The following is a 20,609-nucleotide window of genomic DNA, read 5'->3' as shown; positions in this document are numbered from 1 at the left end:
CGTTCAGGTCCTGCAGTAGGGCGTTTCCCTTCTCCCCATCCTGCCGCACTCCCCAGGCTGCCCTTTCTCTGTAAGATAGGGGTGGGGGGGGGGGGGGCGCAGTAAGCACTGATGGTTCCCTGAGTTCTCTCTGCCGGATTTCCAGGGCTTCACTCCTAAAGACTCCACCTCACAGAAGGCACTCTGTCACTGCCTGTTTCCTCCTACTTTTTGCTCCCGGGTGTCTGATATTTGCAGTATCTGCCTTGTTCTGAGATCCTAGCAGGAAAGGTCCTCTTGGTTGAAGAAAAAGCAGAGCAAAGAGTAATTTGCCTCCTAAAGTAGTTTCATGGGGTGGAAGGCAGGTAGTCGGCTTTTTCCAGTGAACATGCACCCTAAGACTCCAGTTCAGAGAACCAAGGCAGGGACACCACCCCACGCCTTACTGCCTGTCCTCAGGCAGGCGCTCTGCTTAAGGAAAGCAGACCCTGACACTCTGACTCAGCTCCACTTAGACGTCGTTCTGCATCAAGAAGTCTGTTGTTAGTCTTCATTTTCCATGTTGAGATTTTTTACTGTTAGTGAATTTTAATGTGTTTGTTTGCGAGATAGATGCTATTCTGAACAAAAAGTCTCAGCCCAAATAAATCTGACAGATTTTTATAAAATAGCATTTCTTAGGGTTGATAGAAGTGAAAGGACAGGAGATCTGTCAGAACAGACCATTAGCATAAGACTTATTTCAGCTACAGTTTGCAGTTTTGTAAAGATACTGTTTATTGAATCCATTTCACAGTTGAGGAAATTGAGCTCAAGTAGCCAGTCCAACGTTGCATAGGAAGCACTCAAATTAAGAATGTCGGCCTCCAGCGCACATTTGGTTCAAAACTGTCAAATTCATTCTTAACCAAAGCAGCTTAAGATGACCTTGGTGTGAGAAAATGACCTAAGCAATTGTTAACATATTGCATTTTTGCAATGTTAAAAACGATGGAAGTTTTTATTTGTACGTTTTTGTTTTTTCTTATTTTATAGAAAAATTCTGGTTGTAAGCATTTAGGTTGGCCAAGCTTTATGATAGGAAATACAAGCTCTATAAGGAACTCTCACATTTCCCAATCATGAAATGTCTTTCATAGATCTTTTGTGAAAATAAAAATAGGCCACATATTAATCCCAGTAAATGGAATTTTGTAATACTACAACCAAAGTCTAACAAATTAAAATGAAGAGCGTATATTATTTTTACAGAAAAATGTTTTACTTTATGTCTGTGTGAACATCAGTAGAATTAACAGATGGAATAATAAGAGTTTCTAGAGTCATTTAATAATAAAAAAATTTTCCTATATCAGTGAGGAAATTGTTTGGAACATTAATTGTGACAAAATTCCTTCTGTATTAAACATAGTTTTGTTTTGCACACACACAAAAAACATATACTCTATTTTCCACAAAGTCACCAACCGTTTCTGTATAGCTTTCACACACTCCTGCCGCTACTCGGAGCCCACTACGTTTAGTCTCACTCCCCATGTCTCCCTGCCATGCAGGTTCCTTTCTAGGCTGTCTCATTCCTCACCAGCTCCCCCTGGCTCTAGGGCTTCCCCATCAGTATCGTCTCTCCGACCAATCTCTTGGTCCACAGTTTGTGCCCAGGTGTCTGCTCCACCATTCCAAGCAAAGTTCCAGCCTGGTCCCACCTCCTCCAAAAACATCCTCGAGACACCAACACCAACTGCATTGATTTCCTTTGTCTTTGAATTTCCCCAGCTCTTAATTATTCATTCATTCAGTCATGCAAGAACTTCTGAGAGCCTCTTATATACCAGGCACTGCTCTAGGCCCTCGGGAGAGATGGCAATGAGTAAAATAGACAGATGTAGAGCATACCTTCTAATGAGGTGAGAGAGACAATAAACACAAATGAGAAGAAAGTAAGGACATGCTCAATCATCTACAGAGACTGAAGGGGTGGCCATTCTACATAGCATTTCGAGAGAAGGCCCCTCTGAGGTGATGTTCAGGCTAAGATCAGAATGACAAAAAGATATTCAGCTGGTGGATATTAGGAGAGAAAGTGTTGCATGCAGAGGGAATGGCTACCATAATCTTTTAAAGGCCCTCAAGTGGGAATGAGTTTGGATTGTTCAAGTTTGAAGAAGAAAGAGTTCCCTGGGCTGTTGTGGCCAGGAGAAGTGCAGAATGGGTGAAGGACAAAGAGGTAGGCAGGTGCCATCCGTCAGGGGTGGCACTGTAAGCAGGAGATAATGTGATCTGGTTTATGTTTTTAAAAGATTTTCTTTTCAGATCTTTTGCCCCTTTTATAATTGGATTGTTGGTTTTTTTGTTGTTGAGCTGTATTAGTTCTTTGTATATTTTGGATATTAACCCCTTATCTGATATATGGTTTGCAAATATCTTCTCCCAATTGTTGGGTTGTCTTTTCGTTTTATTGATGGTTTCCTTTGCTGTGCAGAAGCTTTTTAGTTTGATGTAGTCCCATTTGTTCATTTTTTCTTTTGTTTCCCTTGCCCGGTCAGACATGGGACTTGAAAATACGCTACTCAGACCGATGTCAAAGAGTGTACTACCTATGTTTACTTCTAGAAGTCTCATGGTTTCGGGTCTTACATTCAAGTCTTTAATCCATTTTGAGTTGATTTTTGTGCATGGTGTAAGGGAATGGTCTACTTTCATTCTTTTGCATGTGGCTGTCCAGTTTTCCCAACACCGTTTATTGAAGAGACTCTCCTTTCTCCATCGTATGCCCTTGGCTCCCTTGTCGAATATTAGCTCTCCATAAACTTGTGGGTTTACTTCTGGGCTCTCAATTCTGTTCCATCGATCTGTGTGTCTGTTTTTGTGCCAGTACCATGCTGTTTTGGTTACTATGGCTTTGTAGTATAATTTGAAATCAGGGAGTGTGATACCTCCAGCTTTGTTCTTTTTTCTCAGGAATCCTTTGGCTATTCGGGGTCTTTTGTTGTTCCATATAAATTTTAGGATTCTTTGTTCTATTTCTGTAAAAACTGTTGTTGGAACTTTGGTAGGGATTGCGTTGAATCTATAGATTGCTTTAGGAAGTATGGACATTTTAACGATGTTAATTCTTCCAATCCAAGAGCACAGAATATCTTTCCATTTCTTTGTGTTTTCTTCGATTTCTTTCAACAATGTTTTATAGTTTTTGGTGTACAGATGGTTCACCTCTTTGGTTAAGTTTATTGGTAGGTATTTTATTCTTTTTGTTGCAGTTGTAAATGGGATTGTATTCTTAATTTCTCTTTCTGCTACTTCATTGTTAGTATATAGAAACACAACCAGAGATTTCTCCAAAGAAGATATATGGATGGCCAACAGGCATATGAAAATATCCTCAACATCATTAGCTATCAGGGAAATGCAGATAAAAACTACAATGAGGTATCACCTCACTCAGGTCAGAATGGCTATAATTAACAAGACAGGAAACAACAAATGTTGGAGAGGATGTGGAGAAAAGGGGACCCCGGTACACTGCTGGTGGGAGTGCAAACTGGTGTAGCCACTAAGGAAAGCAGTATGGAGTATCCTCAGAAAATTAAGGATAGATCTACCATATGATCCAGCTATTCCACTGCTGGGTATTTATCCATAGAACTTGGAAACACAAATGCATAAAGACACTTGTACCCCTATGGTCATTGCAGCATTATACACAATAGCCAAGACATGGAAGCAACCTAGGTGCCCATCAAGCGACGAATGGATAAAGAAGATGTGGTATTTATACACGATGGACTACTACTCAGCCATAAGAAATGACAAAATCCGGCCATTTGTGACAGCATGGATGGACCTTGAGGGTATTATGCTGAGTGAAATAAGTCAGAGGGAGAAAGTCAGATACAATATGATCTCAATCATAAGTACAAGATAAAAACAATGACAAAAAAACACATAGCATTGGAGATTGGATTGGTGGTTACCATAGGGGAAGGGAGGAGGGGGGAGGGCAAAAGGGGTGATTAGGCTCACACGTGAGGGGATGGACTATAATTAGTTTTCAGGTGGTGAACATAATGTACACAGAATTTGAAATATGATGTACATCCAAAAATAATAAAAAATAAATAAATAAATAAATATTAAAAAAAAATATTTTCTTGACTGCTTTGCAAAAGAGGGATTGCAAGGGAGTAAAAGCAAAAGCAAGGAGACTATTTAAGAGACTGGTAGATTACTCTGGGTGAGAGAACGTGGTGACCTTGACTAGGGTGCTGAAAATAGAAATGGAGGGAAGGAGGATTCCAAATATACTTGGAGGTATGTTGTTTTTTTTTTAAGGTATAATTCCATCAGTAGCTGGAATTTTTAAAGTTTTTTTTTTGATGAGGAAGATTGGCCCTGAGCTAACATCTGTTGCCAATCTTCCTCTTTTTTTTTTTTTTCTCCTCTAAGTCCCAGGACATAGTTGTAAATCCTAGTTGTAGGTCCTTCTGGTTCTTCTATGTGGGATGCTACCACAGCATGGCTTGATGAGCAGTGTGTAGGTCCGCATCCAGGATCCGAACCAGCGAACCCGGGGCTGCCAAAGCAGAGCATGCGAACTTAACCACTCAGCCATGGGGCCGGCCCCCTGGAGGTATGTTCTATGCCACATAGTATCTGACTACATCCTCGATTTCTTCAGCTGAAGGTCCACCTTATTTGCCTTTATATTTCCAGGTTGGAGGTTATTCTTACTGCAGTCCCGGCAGAGTTCAGCAATTCTACATTTTTCTGTTTCTGGTTCACATTATTCATTTGACCCAAGCAGGGAATCTGTCCCTTCCTTTCTTCATCTTTGTGTTTAATGGCCATTAGCATTTTCTATCAGGTCTCCAGCTGTACAATGCTTTAGCTTTATGGAGACCTATTTTTAAAACTCATGCTATTTGTTTTTACGTGTTTTTATTTTTGCTCCTTTATGCATTTTAGAACAAAATTTTCTTTCAAAATTTTAGTTCACCAAAGAGATCTCTAGGTAGTCACAGTGACTTTATCAAATACTTTTCCCCTTTCTCTCATTGAGGTTGTTTATAATTGGAGAGTAAGGGTTTTGTTTTTAAGAAACTACCTTTCCTTGTAAGCCAGATCCCCCCGGGTTTCACATTTACACCTGTGAAAGACAGAGTTAAGACTCAGCAGCCGTCACAAAGCTAGCAGACAAGAAGGAGATCTATAACACTCAGTGTTATGGTCAAATTGGGATATGTCAGTTTGCTACAGGTTGATATTCATGTTGTATTAAAATTTTTGAAGTAATAATACCATAAGAAAAAGGCAAAATGTTCGTGTCTAGACATAAGTGAATCCCCATTATAATAATTAGCTATAACTGAGTCAAACAGGTACTATTGGTCTGAAAAATATTAACATTAGCAAATAGAACTTCAAGGCAGGCATCTATTTTTAAAATTTAAAATATTAGAACTGATATTCTTTACTCTCTCTCTCTCACACACACACACATATTTTTGGTGTTGTAAAAATGCTGCAAGTGTTAAAGGGCTGGAAAGCAGCTTGCACTGCTGTCTAGTCCATCTGTCTGCCATTAAGAGGTCTACAAATGGACCATCCCAGACCATGAAGAAAATTCCAGACTTCTCTCATAACCACTTCAATATTCACATCTCACATCAGGAGTATTTTTATCAATCTACATTGTCTGGAGTACAAGAAATCAATATTGGACATACTCATAGGCTGTAATATTGAAAGTGAACATTCTCCTTGGGTTGGTGCAAATATTAAGTAATGGTTAATAGGCTGTTTCTTTAATTTAATAAAAGTATAAGAAGAGTTTCAAATTAATTTATTTTTTAACAGCTCTATTGAGATATAATTGATATACAAAAAACTGTACATTTTTAATATATGCAATTTGATGAGTTTGGACGTATGTATATACCCACGAAACCATCACCAAAATCAAAGTAATAAACATGTCTAACACCTCCAAAGGTTTCCTCATGTCCCTCTGAAGAAGAGAGTTTTAAAGCTTGATTTGAACTTGAGACCTAGACAACAAGCTTTTCTAAGTCTTAGCGTCATTCAACAAACATGTCATAAAATATTTTGAAAATAGTTCTGCTGTAAACTGCCTGCCTTATGTAACAACAATTCAGTCACAAAGGATAGAATTCTGTGGTGGAGTTGGAGGAGGGGAGAGGTATGGGGGTCTGTCAAATTACGTAAACTACAAAAGAAATGCTAGACCATATGCTGAGGTTCTCTCCTTGGGCAGAATTTCCACTATTTTCAATGGGCCCACGGGCACCATCATTTTGTGATCAACAGAAAACCTCTCCAAAGAGAGGAACAAAGTAGCTGAAGTAATTTGAAATGCATCAAATGTCAACTTAACAGTTAAAATTCTGCCAAGTGAAAGAGTGATGAGTAACCAGCACCCCTGAGAGAGAGCTCTGAAAGCACAAGAACCAGGGCCCTTACTTCATGGGGCAAATCAGGAAACTAACCTCCATGTCGCCTCCTGCTAACACACAGCGTCCCATTACAGGGCCTACTCACTCCAGAAGTTACTTGGTGAACTCTGAGAAAATACAACAGGTTTTATATTTTCTAATGGTGACCCATCATGCACCTTATTCTCAACAGACAGAGAAACTACCATCCATCCCATGCTACATGGTACTACAGTTTGAAATATTTCCAAGGGACAGTACAGTTACTTTTTGAGATTTGTTTGGGCTTTGCTTTTTACTTTGGAGTTATTTTGAGTGCTCATTCATTCTAAATGGATGTCACTTTAAGACTCTCTTCATTCTTAGTTTTCCATGAGTATCTCGGAGACTTTCATAAATCCACTTTCAGAATTACAATAAGAAGAATTTTGGATTTTTCACTTAAAACTAACCTGGTCTTACAACCAAAATCAAGTCAAGATTCAAGAGGTTTATCTGGTGAAACAATAGTGACAAGTACACAGACTACTGTTTGTTGAGGGAAGGAGATTCTCTTACAAACACTTTATATGTTATTTTAAATCCTTACAGCAACCCTATGAGATATACATAATTCTCTCTATTTTGCAAAAGAGGAAGGTGATCTTTCCCAAAGCCCTGTGGCCCCTAAATTTCAGAGCAGGGATTTGACTGAAGATGACTGGACTTCTTAATGTATGTCCTTTCCACCCCACAGCACACTGAAACATTCGGACAATTCTCCCAGGGGAGGTCAACCTGGTCCACATAAGAAAACAAGACAAAATAAAACAAAGCAGAGACAGCAAACACACTTGGTGTATGAATGCGTAAATGAAATAGCTCCTTGTTTTTTCCTTCCCACCCTTCGCTTCCTACATAATCAATCACCCCCCGTGTTGACATGGTCTGTGCTTACTGAGTGAATGTGTGAATGCCATGTGCATGAGTATGCATGCATGACTGTACCTATAAGGACCAGATCTCCAATATTCTACAGTATTTTCCAGGGAATTAAGTAATTTGTTTGCAAGAATAAATGATTAAATGATGTTAAAACTGAATAAATCAAAATGTCTTTACGTTTGTTGAGTGGGAAAGTTTTCCCGTCGTGCTCTAAGTTTAAGTGGGCTGACAGCATCCGCTCAACTGCTCCTGTGCAATCCCAGCAGGGGCCTGGTTTTTCAATGGCACTGCATTTCTATTTGCATTTGGGGCAAAGGTTAACCACTTTTGTAAATGCTGATGCTACACTATGGTAAAGTGCAGGCATGATGACACAAAAAATAGACCAAATGAATGGAGTAGAAGTCACTCTGTCCTGGGCCAGAAATTGACCTTGTCCAAGAGCTGAAGGCAGAGAAGTCTACAGAGGAAAGGGCACAGTGAGCCACTGAGTAGATACATCCCTGGGGTGTCCAGGAAGGCCATTCACAAAACTCAGTCTCCCAAAGCAGTGTGACAAACTTGAGGTCTGGAGTTCTTTTCTTAGCATGCTAGGTTGCTGTCAATTAACTCAGTCTCTGAGTCCAGCTCAAGAAGAATGAAGACTATTCCATGGGAACCATGTAGATAGTGATTTGATTTCCCACTGTTACTAGACTTAGGAAACTGCTAGAGACAATATAGGTGTAATTAGAGTTCAATGCCTAAGGCTTCACTTTCATGCTTGAACTGTGATTCATTTTCCTGGCTTGCAAGCCATAAAAGTTGGACTGGGTTTCCCCTTAACACCTACTCACCATTACCCACAATAAGATTCTCACAAAAAATGAGAGCTAAAACTAAATTTTGACTTGTGACACAGAAGCGTCGATACCAATAAAATCTGTTGGCCAGATGGATTAGTAAGAATGAGTTACCACAGACATTTAAGAAACTGAAATAACTATAGCTTGAATCTTTGGAAAATTATTGAGAATATCATTCCTACATCCTTTACTTTCTAATTCAATAGATAAATGATAGATATAGATAGGTAGTTAGGTAGATGTAAAAAAGAAAGGGAGGGAGGGAGGGAGAGACAGAAGTACCTAGAGTCATGTAAATGAGAATCTATTCTTATTCTTGAGATGTAAAATTAACATGTACTTATGAGACAAAGCAAGACAAATGGAAGCAAAGACAAAATAAAATTAAAAAGCCTTATAGATATTTCTAAGGTTGATTTTTGAGAAGCCATGCATGAGGATGAGATGTTTGAACATTAATCTGTGTATTATCAGATGATTGGAACCAATATAGCTGACAGGAAATATGGGCATTTTATAAGGGAAAAAAATCTGACAAATGTACCTATTTCTCATGGTATTGATGATATCTGTAAGTTTTTCTCTTGGTCTTGATATAACACAGTTGTGCCCACTGTAATTTATGGACTAGTTTCAGAGAAGAGGATACAAACTGTTCTTGAAACTGACTCTACAAATATTGTTTTTTTAAACGTTTTTATTCAATTATAACTGAGCTCCCTCCCTAAGATTCCAATTCAGGTCGTTGGTGAGGAATAACCAGAAGCTGAGCCTTGCTGGATATTGTAAAGGGAGGACATGTGTTGTAAGTGAGCTTTCCATTTGGGTTTATTTATGCAATCCTGAGTTCAATGAAAAATGTCAAGATCAAGCATTAACTTGAATGAATTAAAACATGGAAACTTTGGAGAGTGTTCCCCACCACGAAACCTTTGAACCGCTGCCTGGATTCCTCCAGAAAAAAACATGGCTGGGACTATCTAAACTTTGAAACCTGTGTTTAGACGTCACTGTCACTCTCAAGTTTACCGACTTCACAGATATTTGAGGGCCTGTGCCTGGCCCGTGCTGATTACTGAGGAACTGACAATATAATACATATGCCACATATGACCCCTTCCCTCAGGAAGCATACAGCTCAGACATGGACTCAGATCTTAAAAAGGTAGTTACAGATGCAATGGGTACTGCAAGAGGGGCTGTGGAGATCAAATGTTGACTGAAGCTAGTCTAGGGTGTCAGGGAATAGCACACTTTATTATTAAACTTACAAATAGTGTTGATGATGATATGCTGAAGGTGGGTTTGGGAATGATCGATTACAGGAAAAACTCTGGCAGGAGAGCCCTGTGACATGGATGTTGCAGAAGCGCAGACGTGAGAATGCGAGCCTGGCTTAGGTTGGAAGCAGTGACAACTGCAAGGCAGGCTGCCCATCTGCATGTCACAACAAAGCCAAATGGACAGAACCCGATGTTACGTGCTCGTCACAATCAGGGGACTGTCCCTGCCCTAAGCTAGGCCTTATTTTGGTTCTTTTAAAATAAGCAAGAGGTGGGCATTTTAGGGTAGCAAGAAACCCAGAGACCGTTCAGCAAGGGTTTCTTTTACAATCTCTTCATTCTCTATACAAAACTACATTTCACAGCATTCAAAGTTTGCCACTGTTATGTCCCCTAGGATTCATATGTTGAAATCCTAACCCTCTGATGTGGTGGTTTTGGGAGGTGGGGCCTTTGGGAGGTCAGAAGGTCATGAGGGTGGTATTACTGCCCTCATAAAAGAGACCCCAGAGAGCTCTCTCGTCCTCTTTCTGCCACGTGAGGATAAAATGAGAAGCTGGCAGTTTACAATCTGGAAGAGGGTTCTCACCAGAACCTGACCAGGCTGGCACGCTGATCTCAGACTTCCAGCCTCCAGAACTGTAAGAAGTACATTTCTGTTGTTTATAAGCCACGCAGTCTGTGGTAGTTTTTTATAGCAGACCAAATGGACTAAGACAACCACGCTGGGTTTGGCCCTCTGCATGTGGGTTTTATCATTTTTTTCCTGCATTTGTGCACACTTGAACCTCTTATCATTTGGGGTGGCAGAAATAGAGATTTGGCCTGCTAACAGGATCTACTTCAAAACCAGAGGCATGGGACGCTGCCACCTTTCACACTCTTTTCTATGATTGGCAGTGGTGATACACAATTGTGAACCTTCCACGTCATGCTGGACACATCCTTCTCTCTTCTCTAGTAGAAACATTAAACAGGAAGCCAGCACAGTGTTTGAACAGAGATTTTCCACAGAAACAGTGCAGGCATTACAAGTTTCATTTGTTGCCATAATGTGAAATTCATCTTTCTGAGAAAGGAGCACACAGATCTTTGTGGGACTTACTTGGGAGCAATAGTTAACAGTTGATTTATTTCCAACTGTTTTCCAATAGAAGGGAAAAATAATTCAATATATGCTGAGTTTTAAGAGGCTTCATGCTTATGAAAGGGATTTGAGTGTTTCTAGGAAGAACACTTTGACAACCAAATTTAATAATAATAATGGCAAAAAGCTAAAGATAGAATGGTGGGACTTTTGAAAATCCATTTAAAAAGTGATCAGCTACTATATAAAAGGAAATAATTGCCCAAAGAATAGGACTAAGTATGATAAATGTTCAGAAAATGCTCTTCCTAAAAAATCTTTATACTGATATCAAAGCAACACCTGAGTTCCCCTCCCCTCTCACTGATTGCCTTATGAGAAGCAGGGCATTCTAGCATACAAGTCATTTAAAAATATTGCTCAGTATCTTTTTTATCCCAAGATAATTATAAGTTCATGCTGGCGCCAAATGTAAATTATGTTTATTTCCTTCTGAAAACCATGGCAAAGATTTTAACAGCATTCACTAGAGCATATGGTCAGATGTGTACGTTATTTTGAAAGGTTATTCATATACGTGCTCCAAGCACATATGTACACTCTGTTTAGCATGGTGATAGTGTTCATTGGTCTGAGCTTTCATCAATATATTTCACTTTCAGATGAGCTTTCACATTGAACTCTCAGCGGTATTGACTTATTAAGATGCTATCGTTTGCCAACTGGAATACTGTCAAACGTTTCAGCTTTCTCTTTCACACTGCAATACAGAAGAAAATGCTCTATCACACTGCATCACAAATGACTTTCCTATTCCCACCTTAAGTAATATAGCTGAAGTTGCTACTTAATTTTCAGCATCGACCTAATCACTTCAAATGTCATGCATGCCGTTCTCAGCATCAAGGTATGTTGCACAGTTTGCTCTAGGAGGGAGTGCTATTTTTTCCCTAGCAAAGCCACCAAACAAAATGGATTGTTATTTCTTTTACAGTACAATGGCTGTGAAAGAAACAGTCATCTCTATGTACAGTATGTCTTTTTGGCACAAGGTTGAAATAAATACAGGGAATATGTTTGAATTTAAGGCTTTTATGAACAACACAGTCCCCTACTACTTACATACTGCATGAATCTGTTTTTTACATAATTTGAGTGCCAGCAGTAGACTCCATCCCTTCCACTGAACCTCTTTTGCTGATACTGTCTTCCCAGGCTATTTTGATGTCCTGTAAGAATTAGACCTCTTTTGGAAGCATATACATAACTCCCACTGATCCTGATCCAGGTTTTGCATTGCAGAATGAAGAAAGAGAACGTATGAGTAAGAATATGAGTTGTTTATTTATGATAGCATACGGTGTTAACAAGCTGTATGTCCTTCTAAACTTCAGAAAGCTCTCCAAGTTAATAAAAACAAATTTCATCTTATATAGACCCATCTTCCTTTCCAGGTAAAGCAATGAAGGAAACAAATGTGATTGCCCAGAGTTTAGAAATAGACAAGAAGATGTAGGTAAACTCTTAAGTAATGAAGGTTGAAGTGCCAAGGGAAAGCATTTGGATAAATTTAAAACTACTCAAACATTTGCTAGAACTGGAGCTTTTAGCTTCACGGATAGCTCGTCTTCTTCATTAGTATTATGTAATGATATTTATTAATTATTTGTACCATAAGACAGAGAACATTGGCAGATGGAAAGAATTTACAAACTTTAGTGGACTCTGTGAAGTTGATTTAGGTTGAATGGGGTGTGACCGTCAAGGACTATTCTAATAACACTAGGACAGCGATTTCAGGTAGATAAGAAGAACAAATATATAAACAAGTGTACCTCAATGTTTGTGTATCAGATCCTCCCAAATTCTAGAGGGTTATACACATGCAGGAGTAAGATTTTTGAGAAGGAAATGGTAAAAGAATGAATCCAAGTGAAAAGTAAAGAATAGGAAGGAGAGCTTTACTCACATCTTCTTGATTTATTAAGGATCTTAACGATGGAAACATGATCTGTAATGACTAACTAGATATCTTAATCCATGATATAACCTGACATTCTCAGAAGATCTGGATTATGACCATCCACAAGTTATGTACCTCAGTATTAAATCAAAACCATTCAAAGCTTAGACTGACGACAAATCAGTGTAAGATGTGAGGGGATGTAACTATGTCCACCTTCACACTCTAGCAGTTGAGTGATGCTGGATAAGAAGAAAAAGCACTGGCATCTTCTTCCATTCACACTAGGCATCCTAAGAGAAACTTGCACAGAGCTATGGGCAAGTCAGGCTAGTTAGTGGAATGAAGAAAACGTCCATGCAGCAGACCTCAGTTTAATGAGGGCAAGGGCTTCTGGAAGGATTATCAAGTGGCTAACATTTTGCTACTCCTGATTCTGAGAGAGGAGGTACAATAAACTCTACATCCTATAAGCTCCTCTTCATTTGGTTGTTGAAGATGAAATTTCAGGGCTATGATGGTTAATTTTATGTATCAACATGGCAGGTCATGATACTCAGATACTTGGTCAAACATTATTCTGGATGTATCTGTGAAGGTATTTTTTGAATGAGATTAACATTTAAATCAGTGGACTGAGTAAAGCAGACTGTCCTCCATAATTTGGGTGGGCCTCATCCAATCCGTCGAAAGGTTGACCTCCCCAGACTGCCTTTGGACTTAGACTGCAACATCAGCTCTTTCCTGGCTCTCTAGCTTGCTGGCTTATCTTGCGTATTTTGGACTTGCATCTCTACAATTGCATGAACCAATTCCTTAAAATAAATCATTCTCTCTCTCTGTCTAATGAATGTGCATCCTGTTGGTTCTGTTTCTTTGGAAAATCCTGACTAATACAAGTGCGCTACACCCAGGGACCTCTCTAAGTTAAGAGATAAACTCAAACCCCAATGAATGAGCAGACAAGTATCAGAAACATGGCGTATTCAATAATCACACATTTATACTCATGCAGTCAAAGGAGTGAATGGATTTAGTGAGATGGTTGTGCCTCATTTTAGCAAGGTAAGTCTCTAGCCATGTAACTACCACGGCTACTTCTGACTAAAAAGAGGAAAATACCATTCCAGGTTCATAAGAGTTTGCTCTTTGAAGAAAAATGATATCCTTCTGACGTGTTATTGGAGACTTGTTTGAATACCTCAGTCTCTAACACCCAATGGGCAACATAGTATAATGAAAGACTGACAGAGTTTGACAGACCTGGACCCACAAATATATGTGCCCATTGCTCTTTTTCAAGTTACCTGCTCTTTTGCAGCCTATATCATAGCAGGTGGATAAAACTTAATTAGGTGACATATGTAGAATACCTCAAACAAATCTGGCCCTTTGCAGATGGTCAATAAATACTAATTTTGACACTCTATCATGCAAGTAAGAATGAGACATCTCTGCCACCAAGAACTTGCTTATTGTATTCTTTTTTTCTCTCAAAAACATAATTCTGTGGCAAATCAGACTTTAAAGCCAAAGGCAACTTAAATTGATACACTCCAACTTATTTTCGGCACCACATAGTCAGCATTCAGTAACCTTAACAACGGTACTGTCTCAAGGTGAGGAGAACTATCCATCTCCCCTCAAGGCACTGAATGTTCTTCCTCACCCATTGCTAGCAACAATTTCTTAAGAACAAATATTTTTAATAAAAATACAGGGAAGGAAATGGAGGGGAATACATGAGCCATTGCTTAGGTTTCTATGATGGCTAATATTCTAATTCTATCTTCAAAACTATCACCAAATAACTTGTAAGCCTGATTATATAAGTTATGAGCTCTTAAAGCACATATGTTCACAAAAAACAAGGTTTAGAACTTTAGGAATTGTGTTCATGAGACAGATGTGGGGGTGAAAAAAAATGAGAACTCTTCTTGAAATTTTAAACCAGTGCCATACTGCTCGCCAAAAAACAGTTACACTTCTTTGCTAGGATGTAGCCAGCGAAACCTCATAAAGAGAAGATGGCTTTTTGTATTTTTAAATCAGCCATACCTAACATAAATGTCTATGATCTTACATTGAGAGGATGTTCATCTTTAAGCTCTCTAATTGACACTACGTTAACAAAAAACAAAACAAAGACAGTGTATTCTTTTCCTTCTTCTATTTTTGTATTAGACACAAACATTCTGCACAAGAGCAAGATGGTTTCCACTCAGAAAAATCAGCGTTTGTCTTTTAGCACCTAACATATATCCTGGAGGCTGCTGGGAAACAACACTTGGTGAGGTACACATAAGGACCCATCATTAACAAAGTTTCAGATGCGTTATGTAATGGCTGAATTCTCTAACAGCCTGAAAATCATTGACAACATTCATTTGCCTTGTGTGGCACCTGCGGACATGAAAGAAATCTAGGGGAATGAAAAACATTTCTACTACCTGAGCACGCAGCTGGGGTCATTGCCAGGGATGTCATAACTAATGTATTGACAAAACACAGAGGGTCCAACCAGCTTGCTTGTATTTTCCAATTGTATAAACGCGGTCACTTTTTCTGACCAAGTTCAATCAACTCCGTGCAGTTTCATAGGAGAAAATATACAACAGGTAATGCCATTCAGCATAAAAATATTCAAATCATGAGTGTGAAAGATACCATTGTTTTTTCTTGTTTTTTTTAGAGAAAGTAAGGTTCACAGCAAAGTTGAAGGGAAGGCACAGAGATTTCCCATATACCCTCTTCCCGTACACATGCAGAGCCTCCCTCATTGTCAATAGTCCCCACCAGAGCGGTACATTTGTTACAATCAGTGCACCTACATTGACTCTTCATACTCACCCCAAATCCATAGTTTACATTACAGTCCACTCCTGGTGTTGTATATTCTATGGGTTTGTACAAAACAATGACATGTATCTATCATTATAATATCAGAGTATTTTCACCACCCTAAAATCCTCTGTGCTCTGCCTACTCATCCCTTCTCACCACTCAACCCCTGGCAAGCACGGATCTTTTACTGTCTCCATAGTTTTGTTGTTTCCAGAATGTCACACATTTGGAATCAAACAGTAAGTAGCCTTAACAGATTGGCTTCTTTCACTCAATAATATATACTTACGTTTCCTCCATGTCTTTTCATGGCTTAATAGCTCATTCATTTTTAGTACTGAATAATATTCCATTGTCTGGATGTACCACAGTTTATTTACCCATTCAACTACTGAAGAGCATCTAGGTTGCTTTTAAGTTTGAGCAACTACAAATAAAGCTGCTATAAACATCCACGTGCAGGGTTTTTGCGCACATAACTTTTCAACCCCTTTGGGTAAATATCAAAGGGTGCAAATGCTGGAGCATATGGAAAGAGTATATTTAGTTTTGTAAGAAATTGCTAAGCTGTCTTCCAAAATGGCTGTACCATTTTGCATTTCCATCAGCAATGAATAAGAGTTCCTGTTGCTCCACATCCTCACCAGCATTTGGAGTTATCACTGTTCTGAATTTGGGCCATTCTAATAGGTATGTAGCGATAACTCATTTTAATTTGCATTTCCTTGATGACATATGATATAGAACATCTTTTCTTATGCTACTTTGCCATCCGTTTATCTTTTTTGGTAAGGTCTCCATTAAGGATTTTGCCCATTTTTTAATCAGGTTGTTTGTTTTCTTATTGTCAAGATTTAAGTGTTCTTTGTACACTTTTGGACAACAGTCCTTTATCAGATGTATCTTTTGCAGATATTTTCTCCTAGTCTCATTCTCTTGACATTGTCTTTTGCATCGCAGAAGTTTTTAATTTTAACAAAGTGCAGCTTATCCATTTTTTCTTTCAGGGATCATGCCTTTGGTGTTGTATCTACAAAGTCTCCATACCCAATGTCATCTAGGGTTTTTCCTATATTATCTTCTAGGACTTTTATAGTTTTGTGTCTTATATTGAGGATTATGATCTATTTTGAGTTAAATTTTGTGAAAAGTGTGTGTGTCTAGATTCATTTTTTTAAAATATATATATATTTTTTCCTCCCCAAAGCCCCAGTATATAGTTCTATATTCTAGTTGTAAGTCCTTCCAGTTCTTTTATGTGAGCTGCTGCCACAGCATGGCTACTGACAGACAAGTGGTATGGTTCCATGCCCAGGAATTGAACCCAGGCCACCAAAGCAGAGCATGCCAAATTTTAACCACTAGGCCATCAGGGCTGGATCTAGATTCATTTTTTTTTTTTTTGCATATGGATGTCCAGCTGTTCTAGCACCATTTACTGAAAAGATTATCATTGCTCTATTATATTGCCTTTGCTCCTTTGTCAAGTATCAATTGATCATATTTATATGGATTTACTTCTGGGCTCTCTTTTCTCTTCCACTGATCTATTTGTCTAATCTTTCACTAATATCACACTGTCTTGATTACTGTAGCTTTATAGTAAGTCTTGAAGTCAAGTAATGTCAGTCCTCTAACTTTGTTATTCCCCTTCAATACTGTGTTGGCTATTCTCAGCCCTTTGCCTCTCCATATAAGCTTAAGAATTAGTTTGTCAATCTCCACAAAATAACTCACTGGGATTTTTGACTGGGATTACATTGAATCTATAGATCAAGGTCGAAAGATCTGACATCTTGGCAATGTTAAGCCTTTCTATCCATGAACATGCAGTATCTCTCCATTTATTTAGTTCTTTGATTTCATTCATCAGAGTTTTGCAGTTTTCCTCATGTAAGTGTTGTACATATTTTGTTAGATTTATACCTAAGTATTTCATTTTTGGGGAGTGCTAATGTAAATGGTATTGTAGGCTTTACTTCAAATTCCATTTGTTCATTTCTAACATGTAGGAAAGCAATTGACTTTTGTATATTAACGTTGTATCTTGCAAACTTGCTATAATTGCTTATTAGTTTCAAGAGGTTTTTTGCTGATTGTCTTGAATTTTCTACATAGACAATCATGTCCTCCATGAACAGAGATAGTTTTATTTCTCCCTTCACAATCTGTATACTTTTCATTTCATTTTCTTTTCTATTTGTATTAGCTAGGACTTCCAGTAAAATGTTGAAGATCAGTACTATAGGGAACATCCTTGCCTTGTACCTGATACTAGTGGAAAATTTCAAGTTTCTCACCATTAAGTATGGTGTTAGCTGAATTGTTTTTGCAGATATTATTTATCAAGTTGAGAAAGTCCCCTCTATTCCTAGTTTACTGAGAATATCATGAATGTGTATTGGATTTTATTGAATGCTTTTTCTGCATCTATTGATATGATCATGTGGTTTTTCTTTTTTAATCTGCTGATGTGACGGATTACCTTATTTGATTTTTGAATACATAGGATAAAGTCCACTTGGTCATGGTGTATAAATCTTTTTATAGATTGTTGAACTTGCCAATATTTTACTGAGGATTTTTGCATCTATGTTCATCAGAAATATTGGCCTATAGACTTCTTTTCTTGTAATGTCTTTGTCTGGTTTTGGTACTACAATAATGCTGACCTCATAGAATGAGTTAGGAAGCATTCCTTCTGCTTCTATTCTCTGAAAGAAATGGTTGAGAATTGATATCGTTTTTTCCTTAAATGTTTTGTAGAATTCACCAGTGACTCTATCTTGAAATGGTGCTTTCTGTTTTGGAAGGTTATTAATTAATGATTAAATTTCTTTAATAGACATAAGCTATTCAGATTGTCTATTTCTTTTTGTGTGAGTTTTGGCAAATTGTATCTTTCATGGAATTGGTTCATTTCATCCTGATCCATCATTTGTTTTATTTTATTTTTGGACTTCTAGTTTAGTGGAAAAGTTGATTACTCCTATTCTAGAGCCCAATATTCAAGGAAATAATCCTGGTGTAATATAGATATTTCCTATGAAAGATAGTTTAGCATTAGGAATAAATAACCAGCTAGGTATAATTAATATATGAATACATTTACTGAAACAATATTCAGAAGATGGTTAAAAGGTCTTGGGAGAAAAAAATCAAAGATGCTTATAAAAACTCTGTATCCAGGATGATCTGAAACATTCTCAGAATCAAATATTTTGTTCAGTTTTCTCTCAAATACAAAACATTGCCAATGTACTTTGTTGATTCTGTCTCCTTTGTCAGCGCTCTTCAGATGTTGATGAAGATCAGAACAATGTGAGCAGTTTTTCAGGCCCCGGAACTGATACTCTAAGGGTGAAACCCAAGCATCTTTATAAAAAAGTTCCACAAATATTTCTACTGGCACCCAAATTTTGTTAACAATTCCATGAGCATTTGAAAAGAGGAAATATCCTTTACTATCAAGGTGTAGTGTTTGGTATATAAACAAAAGATCTACCTTATTTATTATGTTGTTTAGATTTTTTTGCGTGTAATTGCTTGATTTTGATCTACTTGATCTGTCTTGAAATAAGAGTGTATATTAAAGTCTCCTATTATTAGTGGGTTTCTATTTAAATTCTCGTATCTCCTTGCAGTTTTTGCTTAATATGGGTGTTTGCTGTGTTGTTTGATGTGTTGGTATTCATAACTGTCTTATCTCCCTTGTGGAATAAAGCTTTTAACATTACAAAGTTTCCTCTTTTATCTCGTTTAATGCGTTTTGGGTTTAACCTTTTTGTTGTCAGAAATGCAGCCATTGTTTTCTTACTATTTCTTTTAGCTTGGTAAATCTTTGTCCATACCCGTTTTGTTAGCCTTTCTGAACCAGTGAATTTTAAGTGGTTCTCGATGACACTAACATAATTATTTATATGCTGTATCCCACATTATACATACAACAGTCTCAGATTATCAGTATCAAAACTACCACCAACTAAACAATTACTGTATATCATACTAGGGTTATACAGTCAAATCACTAGGTTTTAAAATCACTTGGACTAGTTCCTTGCTATGTGGTTACATCATCTAGATACACAGCTTCATTTATTTCACTTTCCTTTCTCTTTAAGGGTTACTTTAAAAAAACACACACATAAATTTGTGTTTCCAAATCAAAGCCACAAAACACAGTTTATTCAAAGAAGTCAAGTTTCTCTTCCTGACCCTTCTGACCCAGCCCTCCCTCCCACATATGTAATCACTTATTATCTTATATCTTTTAAATGTTTATTTTTTAATTTAAAAATATGTATGTGTGTACATATATGTACATATGTGGATATATACATATAACATCCCTTTCCTTAAAAAAAAGTTCTCTACTTTTTTTCTTTATATAATATATCCTAGAAATCATTTCATAATAGTATATGGAAATAAATATCTCTTATTTATACAATGAGCAATTCTTTAAAGGAATTTATTTGACAACATCCTTTCCCAAATATCATTTGGGGGATGATACTGCGTAATTCCATTATTTGTCACATGTTTTTCTGGGCCCTTAGTTTTCTTATGTGAGTCCTTATAGTTATATCAAATCCATTAACTGTTACTAGGGTCAGGATAATTTTTATGGTCCTTAGGAGAGACTTCATAACCCCTGGTATTATTAATCATCTCCTTTTCCTATATTCACCTATGATATCTAATTGTTTTATCAACAACCCAAGATTCTATCCATGTGTCTCTCTCCAATCCTCTCCATGAGACAATGAGTAACATATTCATATAGAGCCCCAGTTCATGTATCACACTGATCTTCAAAGTAGCTATGAAACTAATTTGATAACTCAACTCTGATTAGACTAAAAAATAAGCCAAAGTGTTCAGTGAGATTTTTTTAAAATAATATTTTGTATTCTTGGTTGCCTGGCATGTTTAAAAAGATGTTGGGAATACTCCAGAAAGGGATAATTGCTGCTGAGTTTGGGGTTGATAATTTTATATTTGGGAAGCAAAAAGAAGCACAGAGAAAAATTGAGCCAGGAATCCAAAGAGAGACTAAGTTCTTTTCTCCCTTGAGCTTAGTAAGCTACCTTGCTATTATAGAACGACATTTCCAACACACCCTCATCCCAGCTAAAAGGTCCAGTAGTCAACAGCTATAAAAGATTTTGCTTTAGCCAGTCCCAAGAGAACTGGAGATTCTTTCTCTGAGCACCTAAAGTATTTTTTATCTAA

At 37.7% G+C, this 20,609-nt stretch overlaps 1 protein-coding gene across 13 annotated transcripts in view; it reads right to left on the bottom strand.

The window, feature by feature from the left end:
- The window catches only part of RP1 (RP1 axonemal microtubule associated), a 335,045-nt gene that overhangs the window by 47,865 nt on the left and 266,571 nt on the right, over positions 1–20,609 (bottom strand). The window contains exon 27 of one of the 13 annotated variants that reach the window (XM_046641558.1): positions 15,380–15,427. The exons of the other annotated variants lie outside the window; for them this stretch is intronic. Coding sequence (XP_046497514.1) covers positions 15,395–15,427 — 33 coding nt within the window. The 3' untranslated portion in view covers positions 15,380–15,394. Of the gene's footprint in view, positions 1–15,379; positions 15,428–20,609 lie in introns of those variants that run through there. 13 annotated transcript variants of the gene reach the window in all.

The sequence above is a fragment of the Equus quagga genome, chromosome 16, assembly GCF_021613505.1.
Source record: "Equus quagga isolate Etosha38 chromosome 16, UCLA_HA_Equagga_1.0, whole genome shotgun sequence".
Classification (NCBI taxonomy): domain Eukaryota; kingdom Metazoa; phylum Chordata; class Mammalia; order Perissodactyla; family Equidae; genus Equus; species Equus quagga.
The sequence above is the reverse complement of the archived record's forward strand: the minus strand, read 5'-3'. Positions and strand labels throughout refer to the sequence as shown.